The sequence below is a fragment of the Mustela putorius genome, unplaced genomic scaffold (genome assembly GCF_011764305.1).
Source record: "Mustela putorius furo isolate JIRA1106 unplaced genomic scaffold, ASM1176430v1.1 tig00001584_pilon_pilon_pilon, whole genome shotgun sequence".
In the NCBI taxonomy this organism is placed as follows: Eukaryota; Metazoa; Chordata; class Mammalia; order Carnivora; family Mustelidae; genus Mustela; species Mustela putorius.
In genome coordinates this window covers 61,950-73,797 of record NW_025421806.1, presented here as the reverse complement: position 1 = coordinate 73,797, position 11,848 = coordinate 61,950, and the positions used below count along the sequence as shown (strand labels likewise).

Below are 11,848 nucleotides of genomic sequence, written 5' to 3'. Positions count from 1 at the left end.
TGATGAAAGGAAGAACTGAAGTGTTTGGGATGTGATTAAGTGGTAGACCTTGAAGTCTATCATAAAGAGGGAGGAAATGAAGGCAAGAAGTTGTTGATGGACAAGGAGAAAGTGAAACGGATGTTCTGACAAGACTGAAGAATTGGCATATTTAGGACAAATCTAGAGGTTGAAGTCAAAGGATGGGATGCCAAACTATTTTAGAGAGCAAAACAGTCCATGGTGAGGCTTCAGATACGGCATAGCTAGACTGGAGCTGAGGTAAAGGACTCTAAGATGAAAAAGTCTAGGAATTGAGAGTCATTAAATGGGCTATCCATACAGATGTTTACATTTCCCACAGATTCCCTCCTCTTAAAGATGCTTCCCTGGGCTCCATCCAGCCCCTTCCCCAGTCTTCAAAGGATCTGCCTTCATACTTCAATGTTAGCCATAGATCCTAAAAGGATAATGGCATGGCTGAGCCAGAAAACAGAATAGAAAAGTTAGAGAGGGCGGTAGTGGACATCTATTTTGTTTTATTTTGTTTTCATACCAACATGCATACACTTTTCTGAAAACAGTCTGCTTCCTTTGGAGGAACTACAACATCCCGGCTTCTTCAGTCTCAGTCCATGCGCAGGTAGAGTGCAAGTAACTCTGACCTGTTAGAAGGAAACTCTGTTTCCCTGAGAGCAGTTCAGTGAGTAGTTCAGGGATGGATACATGACCAACTGGAACCCATAAGCACAATGTTGTCAGCACAACACCACATTTTCAGCTTCACTTGAACCTGCTATGACACAAAACCTGAGAATATAGTTAGCACAGAAGAGAGCCAAGAAATAGAAAATAAGGACATCTGGATGGCTCCATTGGTTAGGCATCTTCCTTCAGCTCAGGTCATGATCCCAGGGTCCTGGGATCAAATCCTTCAGGGAGGCGGGGGGAGTCCCTACTCAGCAGGAAGGGTCTGTTCCCTCTCCCCTGCTCCTCTTCCTGCTTGTGTGCTCTCTCTTTTAAATAAATAAATAAAATCTTTTTTTTTTTTTTAAGATTTTATTTATTTATTTGACAGAGAAAGACATAGCAAAAGAGGGAACACTAGGGGGAGTGGGAGAGGGAGAAGCAGACGAGAGCCCAATGCAGGGTTTGATCCCAGAACCCTGGGATCATGACCTGAGCTGAAGGCAGACGCTCAACATTTGAGCCACCCAGGTGCCTCAGTAAATAAAATTGTAAAAGAAAGAAAGAAACAGAAACTGAATCCTGATGACATTGAAATTAGTTCCTGAATCAACCCTACTACCTGAAACCAGACAGTCCTAACTCTTCAGTTAGGGTCAATATAGTCTCATTTGCTTACACCTTTCGGATTTTATTTACTGTCTCTTATATCCAAATGATTCCTCACAATGCAAGTGGGTCCTCAAACTCTGGCTCTGCTTTCTGGGATAGCCATATTATATATTATATATATATATACATACTATATAAATATTTATATATTTATATATAAATATAAATTATATTTACAAATATAAATAAATTATATATAATTTATATTTACAATTTATATATACATATAATTATATATACATATAAATTATATATATAACATATAAGAATATATAATATTGTATAGTAACAAATTATATAATTAATATAATTATACTAATATATTAGTAATAAATTATATAATTATATAAATTATATAATTAATATATATTAACTTCTCTGTGCCTCAGTTTCCATTTATATGGGAAAAAATAACAATACCTACTTCAAAGGGTTGTAAAGATTAAACAAAAGAGTTGTAGGAGCGCCTGTGTGGCTCAGATGGTTAAGCATCTGCCTTCCACTCAGGTCATGATCTCCAGGTCCTGTGATCTAGCTGCATGTGAGGAGCCTGCTTCTCCCTCTCTCTCTGCCTCTCCCCCTGCTTGTATTCTGTCTCTCTCTCTCAAATGAATAAAATCCTTAAAAAAAAAAAAAAAAGAGTTGTAAAGATTAATAGAATATTATTAAAGAGTAAAAATTTAAGATTATAAATTTGTTCCACAACACTGAGAAACAAGAAACATTACATTACTTAATTTTTCTAAGTTAAATTAAATATGGTTCAAATCCCATTTACTAGTGTTGGAAGACATCCGTTATTAAATCACGATGTGGCAGGGGCTTTTTTCCTCTTTAGCATGATACATTCACCAACAAAACAACCCTTCCCCACCCCCCACCCCCAAAAAACCACTTAGAAAATAACCTCTGCTCTTGATATCACAGTTGCCACTGGGATGTGCATTGTATAAATGCATACAGTCCGTTCAAAGACAGGTGGCTCCACAGCATCTCTCTCAGGTTATGCACACAGCATTTTTGCCATAGTTCCCAAGACTATGTGCTGGGTGTTCAGTGCCCTAACCATTAAATTGGCTCTCCCCATTAGAAGCCCTTGCCCCCCTCCCCCAAAATCCTGCTGCCTACCAGTGGACTTCTGTACAGACCCTGTCACTCATGGAACCCATTGTTATCTCTTTTCTCAAATTTCTGAACACACTTCTATCCTTGGGCAAGTCTTCTTTCAATCATCCTCCATCTTCTCCTTCTCAAGAACACCTAGCTAGGGGCGCCTGGGTGGCTCAGTGGGTTAAGCCGCTGCCTTCGGCTCAGGTCATGATCTCAGGGTCCTGGGATCGAGCCCCGCATTGGGCTCTCTGCTCCGCAGGGAGCCTGCTTCCTCCTCTCTCTGCCTGCCTCTCTGCCTGCTTGTCATCTCTCTCTGTCAAATAAATAAATAAAATCTTAAAAAAAAAAAAAACACCTAGCTAAATTAAATTCCCCCTCCCACACAAGAGCCTGGATAAAGTTGTAGACTGGATATCTTGAAACTTGGGTTCGGGACTAGAAAACTAAAATCTATTACCAATTCCATGAGACAAGAAACCTAGAACTCCTGGAAGAGAGGAATTCTATACATAACATAAAAAGTTACCTTTTTATCCTACTGGTTGTTTCCTTTGGCAAGAAGTAGGAGAAAACAATTAAAAGCTTGGTAAATTGTCCTGCCATAAATGTATGTAAGTATTCAACATTGCTTTTGCTTTTTCCCATTAGGACTCAACTTACCTTCTTCATCCACAGGTAGCAAACTCAAATGCAAGGCAGGCAATACAAGTACAAGTAAAAATGGACACATATAAGCAAACAAAATCACAGGCACAATAGATAAACTGCAACTAGCCTTAGCTTTGGCATCAATGATGAGAACATGGAGAGAACCATGGTGAAGGGGAGCCACTGCTACTTGGCTCTAAATGGTCTTTACTTAGGGGTGCCTGGGTGGCTCAGTGGGTTAAGCCTCTGCCTTTGGCTCAGGTCATGACCTCAGGGTCCTGGAATTGAGCCCTGCATCCAGCTTCCAGTTCAGTGGGGAACCTGCTTCCCTCTCTCCCTGCCTGCCTCTCTGCCTACTTGTGATCTCTCTCTCTGTAAAATAAATAAATAAATAATTTTTTTTAAAAGATTTTTTATTTATTTATCAGAGAGAGAGAGAGGGAAAGCGAGCACAGGCAGACAGAATGGCAGGCAGAGGCAGAGGGAGAAGCAGGCTCCCTGCTGAGCAAGGAGCCCAATGTGGGACTCGATCCCAGGATGCTGGGATCATGACCTGAGCCGAAGGCAGCTGCTTAACCAACTGAGCCACCCAGGCGTCCCAATAAATAAATAATCTTTAAAAAAAAAAAAAAAAAGGTCTTTACTTAGTGGAAATGAGTGTCTACTGCTGCCAGATTTTAAACTTGAAATACTGATTATTATGTACAATCTGCTAGTAGTTTTATAGTGTTCGCTACTCCAGTTTTTAATGCTGGCCACATTGAACCAAATGGTACATATCAGTACATAATTTTTAAGCCCTTTTGTGGTTTCAGCTGCTATATATATGCTGCTAGCTGTCAAATTTTACATCTCCACCATAGACTGCTCTTCCAAGCTTCAGATCCATGTATCTAATTGCCTCCTGCCCAGTTTTTCCTTGTCACAAAAACCTCACATTTGAATGTCTAAATGGAGCCCATTACCCTCCCCCCAACCCTAACTTGGTTCCCACCCAGGTCTGTGTTTTCTATTTCAGAAAAATGGCACTAATAGGGACGCCTGAGTGTCTCAGTCAGTTAAACACCTGCCTTCAGTTCAGGTCATGATCCCAGGGTCCTGGGGGATAAAACCTGACATCGGGCTCCCTGCTCAGTGGGGAGCCTGCTTCTCCCTCTTCTGCTGGGGCTCCCCCTGCTTGTGCTTCTCTCTCACTCTGACAAATAAAATCTTAAAGAAAAATGGCACTAATATACACACCAAGCCTCCTGAGTTAGGAACCCTAGAGTCATTCTCAACTCCCACTCTCCTCCACTCCATGCCATTGGTAATGAAGTCTAAACCAACTGTATCTTTGGAATTGTACTTGAATTCATCATTGTCTCACTCACTGCCTTGGTTTAGGCCTCATCTAAACTAAACTAAAGCAAGAGTTCCTTAATTAATCTCTCCTCAATCTCTTTGCCCTCAATAGAGCCAGTGTTCTTTCTAAGACACAAAACTTGATCTTGTCACTTTCATGCTCAAAATTTTTCAATGATTTTCCATCCTCTTCAGGATAAATTTCAGTTTCTCAGACTGAAATTGAGGGGCCTTGGTGATCCTGTCTTTCCAGGTCCATCTTTTACTGCTTCTCCAACCCCCATACATTGAAATACCTGCAATTTCCCCAATGGTACATGCTTTCTCTGCCCTAGCACCTTTAGACAGGCTGTTCCTCCTATGTGAATTGTCCTTCTCTTGCTCCCTATACTTTCATTTTCTTGGCTCCTCAAAACAAGCATTAATCATCTCATCTGGGAAGCAGCCCCTGGCAAGAAACCCCAGGCTAGTTAGATACCTTCCTCTAACCCCATAGTACCCTGTGTATATTTCTATTTTAACTGTCTATTACTTGACTGTTTTCCCCCCACTGAAATGGGACCTACTTTAGTGCAGAGACTGTCTTATTTCTATCTCCTCAAGCCCGAGACAGTATCTGATCCATAGTAGGCAATCAATAAGTATGTTGAAAGAGTGAATGAATAAATAAATCTAGTCCAACTCATGATACCTAGGGGAGAAATCCTTGTCTGAAATCACAGAGCTTATTAGTGACAGAGTTAGGAAACCCAAATCTTAATTTCAGCTCAGTGCTTTCTATCAGACTAAGAGGCCCTTTGATGGGGGTGGGATGAGGAGAGAGGCATTAAATTGTACCTTGAAGGTGGGGATTGAAGTTTGGCCCTGAAAGGAAGAGTCCATTTGGAACAGAGTGGTGATTTTAGGATAAAGAGGGGCAAATGAAGAAAAATGGTCAAGCATATTTGATTTGTATTCACATACATGCTTGCCAAAAAGTTCTTAACCAACTTAAAGTCAAATAAAACATTTCACAGCTGACACAAGATTTTAAAAGGGGGTAGGGTGGGAACAGAGTCCTTATATTAAAGATGGAACAAGGCTTATAATTAAAAACCTTTAAAAAAGTAATTTTTAAAAGATTTATTTTAGAAAGAGAGCACACACGCACACGCGTGCACAGAAGAAGGGGTAGAGGGAGAGGGAGAGAAGCAGACTCCCCAGTGAGTGCAGAGCTCCATGCAGGGCTTGATTTCAGGGCCCTGATATCATGACCCGAACTGAAACCAAGAATCAGCCACTCAAATCAACTGAGCCACCCAGGTGCCCCAAAAGAGATTCTTAGCATATACTATGTTCTATCCTAATCATATGAGTTTGTTCATTTAATCCTCACAACAACTCTATATGGTAATATCACCCCCATTTGACAGGTGAGAGAACTGAAGCACTAGAAGATTAAGCAGTTTGATTTCATAGACAGGAAGTAGCAGCACCAGGATTTGAATAAAGCAGTTTGATGCTAGAATCCACGTTCTTAATGACAATGTCTGAAGCATAAATCTGGCTCTGGCAATCAAGACAAAAGGTATCACTAAGGTTTCACTGTTATGAAATATTAGTTGCCTGACAAGAGGCAATGTTTTGGCTCTAAATTCAGGGAAAAGGCTGTTAGGCATGTGGGGGATGGGAGTTCTTTGTTCTGTGATGCAGTGATGACCTCGGTAAACTGCCACTAGGCTGAGGAAAATGGAATGGCTGTTAGAAGGCCTGCTTGGGGCTAAAGGGGACATGGAGCTTCTCTGGAGCCAGTTGACCCATGCCCTGGTCTGCAGACACTGTGGCAGCAGCTGCCTCCAGAGTCCAGGGAATCTGGTGACACTATTCCTGTTCATGATTTGGCAGATCCGGAGGTGGTGGCAGCTTGGGAGGTGGCGACAGCTTCAACCCTGGTACTCTGGAGACATGATGCAAGGCACGGTGGGTGACATGGATGTGCAGCTGGGTGAATGACTCTTGATATTACATGTTGAGTTCAGGCAAAAAAAATTACTGACATGGAAGGACTTTAAGTCTTAAATGTGAGGCCGGATGAGTGACCATGGATACCAGATTTAAAGACAGGTGAATGATCACTGACCCTAGATATAGTTACGGTAGGGAATGCTGATCTCTAAATATGATCTAGGACATGGCCCAGGTGGGTAAGTGACTACTGACCACAGACATGGGGGCCAGGTAAGTAACTTCATCTGGATGTGGAACGGAGATTAAGGGCTTTATGACACACCTTGTGTCTCTGAAAGGTTTCATGCCTGAAGTATCTTTCTCCACTCCCCAGGGCCTACCACTTCTGTACAATGTGGTTTTCTTTGATCACCTGTGGAAGCAGAAGTCAGAGGATGAAGAGGAGGAGGAGGAAGAAGAGGAGACACCTCTGGATCCACTGAAGCCATTTTCATTTCCCAAAGAAGCTTCCACTAGAGAGCAAGCCATCACAGCCCCATCTCAACCATCCTGTGGTTCTGAGGACCTCCACAAAGCTGTAAGGACACCAAATGAAGTACAAACACAGAGCCCAAGCTCTTCCAGATCCTTCCCCACCTTTCAGATCCTGACCAACCTGCCTGTGAGGCACAAAACAGAATCAGGAAGCTATCTACGTCAGAGAAAAAGCCAGCTCTTCTGGGGTCTCCCCTCTCTGCACAGTGAGTCCTTGGAAACCATCTTCCTGAGCTCAAGTGGCCCCTCTCCCCTGAAGTTGTCTGTTGGTCCCTTTGTCTTCTTCAACAAGCTTGCCTTCGTGGCTAGGTCCAATCTGCAGCTTCCCCAGTATTGCTCCCCAGTTCAGCCTCCTACCCATAAAATCCACATTACGGAAGATCTAGAAGGGATAGCCCTTGATCCTCAGCAACTTCCTCCTCCTTCCCCTTCTGTCCCATCACTACCCTTCCATCTTAAGTCCTTTCCCACAGACCACCAGGGAGTCCTATGTGGTGCTAAGGCATATACACAGTGGCTTATGCAGCAGAAAGAGGTCCCTTGGATCTCTAAGGATCAACCCCTGTACCTACAGCCTGAACGCCAAAGAACCAGACCTTCTAAGCTCTCCCTCTTATCTGAGGTCTGGTGGGATGTGCCACCGGATCCCAGCATCCAACAACACATCCTAGATTCACTCTCTGACTCTCCACTGTATCCTCCTAGCCTTCTGGGAGTCCTGACAAGGCTTGAGGCCCCACAGAGGACAATGGGACAAAATGAGGACACCACGGCCACTAAGCCTGTAATGCCAGCTCTCAGCACAAATCTGGCTTCCCTTTCAGAACTCCAGGAAGTCACCCCTATAGAAGGCTTACCTACAGCTAAGGCCCTCTGGGAAACCACAAGGCAAAGAAAGTATCCTCAAATCTCTGAGCCTTCAATCCTGGTCCATTGCCAATCTGTAGACCCCATGACAGAGACACAAGAAACCAGCCCCCTGGGAGTTCCACCTGGATATAAAACTCAGTGGAGAACCACAGGACATAAAGGGAGTTCTCAAGCCTTTGAGCCTTCAATACCAGCTCCCTGCCAAGTCCGAGATGCTCTGTCAGAACTCCATAAAGTCATCCCTGAAGGAGGACCTTCTGCACCAAAGAACTTCTGGGAAACCATGAGTCACAGAGAGAGCCCTCAGACCTCTAGGTCTCCAATGCCATGCCTTTGCTCTCCCCCAGGGCCCCTGCAAGAACTCCAGGGAGAAAGTTCTCTGGAAGATCCATCTAGGTATAAGCCCCAGTGGGGACACAGAGAAAATTCAGGAAACCCATGGGCCTTTAGGCCCCCAGCCCTGGACCTCAACCCAGCACTCTATTCAACCAGCCCTGTATATGTCCCACCAAGATCTGAGACTTCGTGGAATGGTAGGGAGAGTAGAGAAAATCTCTGGGTTTCTGTAGACCCCATTTCTTCTCCCAGGCTTCCTCTATCTTCCTTGCTGGTATCCCTAGGAATGAGTTCCCAGGGAATTTTGTCTGAGTCCAAAGCTCTGGAAGGGCAGAGAGAGAACCTCTGGACCTCTGAGTCCCCAGCCCCTGACCACAGCCCATTTCTAGCTTCCATTCTGGAACTTCACAGACTCAATCCTATGGGAGGCCTCACCAGATCAGAAGCTGCATGGAGGGACATTGAGCATTCTAGGAATTCCTGGGCTTCTGAATCTCCATCTCTGGCCCTCAGCCCATCCCCAGTTCTTAAATTTGAGCCCCTCAGAGATAGCCCCATGGGGGTCCTGTTTGATTCTGAGGATAGATGTGGGGATATAAAAAGGAGAAAGAACTCCTGGGCTTCTGAGCTCCCAGCTTGCAGCTTACCCCAAGACCGACATGGAGCCAGATCCTTGGGAGCCCTGACTGACTCTGAGCCTACTGGGAGGAACAAGCAGCAGAAAGAAACCTGTTGTGTTCCCGGGTCCCCACTATGGGGCCCCAGCCCACCTTCAAACTCTAAATCAAAGACTCACATAAGTGAGCCTCCTGGAGACCAACATATCTGTAAGCCAAAGGGGGAAACAGTGGAGCAGAGAGACAACTGCTGGGCCACTGAGCTCCCAACCCCAACCTCCAGCTCTCTCTCTGCCCCTCCTCCAGATCCACATATTGACTCTGACTTTGTGTGGAGGAATGTGCAACCAAAAGGGATCCCCCAGGGCTCTAGTCCTCCAGCAGTGGATCTCCTGCAGCCAAAACGCTGGCCTGCTACTTTAGCTAAAGCTCTGAAGATTGAGCCCAACCAGCCTGACCTACCCAAGAGAGAACTGTTTCCAGGGACTAAGGCAGAGACTCCATCCTTCCAGGGAGAGGCTGTCCCAGAGGTGACCCCTAACTCTAGGATCCAGGCCTGGCACTGGAGTAGAGAATTGGAACTCAGGCTGAAAAAACTACAGCAGAGCCCTGCTTCCAGATCCCCTGACCCAAGTCAATCATTTGGCAGCAACTCTGTGCTGAGCTCCACAACTCAAGGCTCCTGGAGACTCTCTTCCTGCCCCCCACAGCTGAATCGTCCCTCTAATTTATGCCCCCACTCTTCAAGCTGTCATCCCTCCAAAATTCACAGCCCAGATCAGCCTGTCCAGATCTCCCACTGTTACCATTCACACTCTTCTTCCCAGCCACAGCCACAAGGGTCTGGCAGGGCCGAACAAAGGTCTCAGACAGAGGAAAGAATGAAGATGAAGATAGTAGCTGAGGTCTTATGCCAGGGGCCATGTGTTTGCATGGAGACTGGTGAGAACTGCTCAGACCTAAGCAAGTCCTCAAACCCTGAGGTTCCTGCCTCAGGTAACAAGGCTTCAGCCCCATCTTCAGCCAAAAAGAGAGGGAGTCCCAGGAAACCCAAAGCAGGAGACCACAGAAGAGGGGATGCAAGACTGGAGTCATCCACAGTTACACGGAAAAGCCACCCAGCCCAGGCAAGACGACCAGTAGAAGCCCCTGTAAGCAGACTTTTCCAAAGACCTCAGCACCAAGACCATAACTCTCAACACATTGCTCTTCCTCACCACCTTCACTCTAAGGCTGCAGGTCCCCAAATTCAGCGAGGAGCCGGGCTGGGAGCTGGTCACATCCTGACCCCTCAACACTCTAAGCACTGCCCTTGGGCCCACATGGAAAAGCATTTCTCCTCCCCTACACCTCAGATTCCCCTTACCAAGGGTCTCCAAAGAATGTTAGCCAAGTTTCTGGTCACCCATGACCCCTGCCAACCAAAACCATAAAAGGAAAGGCTGGTAGTACTGGCACCCAATACCCTAAGATTTGAAGCCAAACCAGTTGTGGGATGGGGAGAGGAAATCCTAATAAACTAGGTTAACTAGACCAATCCCTCTCACGTCATCTTTGGAATCTGTGGTACTGAGAATTATCAGCTCCCTATTAGCTTCTGCTATAGCTGTACTACCTCAGGATCCAAGAAGTAGAGAACTCAGGATTTTGCAGGCTTAATTAACTTTTCAAACCCTTCAGATCATCAGCCTGGAGTCCACACTTCTCTGCGCTACAGGGGGAGACTGTAACGCCAGAAGAGAAGAGTCCAATGCTACCCATGAAAAAAACTTCACAACAAGTGAACATTAGAAAAATACATCCATTCACATGAACACAACTGGTCTGAGTCTAGTCAGCTGTTCTTGATCCTCGGTACAGTCCCCTTCTTCACCCACTTGACCCACAAGTTCTCTATACTTCTGACCATTTCTTTGATCTATCCCCAAGAACATAAAAATAAGTGCCTTTTTGTATGCTCAGTGACGATGGGGATTTTTTCTATAATTGCCTGTTCATAGCCTTTACCCATTTTTCTACTGCTGCCCTAACAAATTTACCACAAAACACAAATTTGTCAAAGGTCTGACATGTCCCATGGAGCTGAAATCAAGGTTGGCAGGGCTGCATTCATTTCTGTAGGCACTGAAAATTCATTCCTTGTCTTTCCCAGCTTCTAGAAGCTACCCACATTCTTCAGCTACTGGCTGTCTTCCTCCATCTTCAAAGCTAGCAAATCCAAGTTAAGTTCTTACCGCTCTGCTTTCTTCTGCCTCCCTCTTCAACTTTTGTTTTGTTTTGTTTTTGTTTATTTGACAGAGAGAGATCACAAGTAGGCAGAGAGGCAGGCTGAAAGAGGAGGAAGCAGGCTACCCGCTGAGCAGAGAGCCCGATTCGGGGCTCGATCCCAGGACCCTGAGATCATGACCTGAGCTGAAGGCAGAGGCTTTAACCCACTGAGCCACCCAGCCGCCCCTCCCTCTTCAACTTTTAAGGACACCTGTAATTACATTGGGTCTACCTGGATAATCCAAGATACTCTTCCTATCTTGAAGTCTAACCATTTTAAAGTCAGCAACCATTAATTTAAACTGCAATGTTTAATTCCTGTGCCAGATAAAAATAATATATTCATAGGTTCCAGGAATTAAGGTGTGGACCTCCTGGAAGGGCCTACCTACCACAAATATTATCCTATTATGCAGGCTACAAATATTTTCTCCCAATCTGTAGCTTAATTTCTAATTTTGTTTAAGGTGACTTTCACTGTACTAAGCTTGAAAGTTTTTATGTAATTAAGTAGACCAATTATTAAGATGATGATTTTTAAAATGTGCTCATATGTATTTTTAAAGATTTATTTTAGAGACAGACACAAGAATAGGGAGAGAGAAAAGGAGTCTTAAACAGACTCCTCACTGAATGCAGATATGTGGCTCCATCTCGTAACGCTGAGATCACAGCCTGAGCTGAAACCCAAGGGTCAGATGCTCAATAGACTACACCACTCTGGTACCCCATAAAATTTGCTTGTATTTTTCTAAAATTCTACAATACACATTACTGCTTCTATAAAAACAAGAAGTTTTTAAAATGTGAATTGTCAAGGTGCCTGGCTGTTGGTAGAG

General features: G+C 44.5%; 1 protein-coding gene across 1 annotated transcript; it reads left to right on the top strand.

Annotated features, from left to right (window-relative positions):
* The first annotated feature begins 6,165 nt into the window (after positions 1 to 6,165).
* On the top strand, positions 6,166 to 10,932 carry CUNH9orf131 (chromosome unknown C9orf131 homolog). The gene is made up of 2 exons (XM_004747464.3): positions 6,166 to 6,396; positions 6,758 to 10,932. Exons 1-2 carry the CDS (start codon positions 6,166 to 6,168, stop codon positions 10,172 to 10,174), a joined length of 3,648 nt encoding a protein of 1,215 aa, XP_004747521.1. The 3' UTR covers positions 10,175 to 10,932.
* Positions 10,933 to 11,848: the final 916 nt, after the last annotated feature.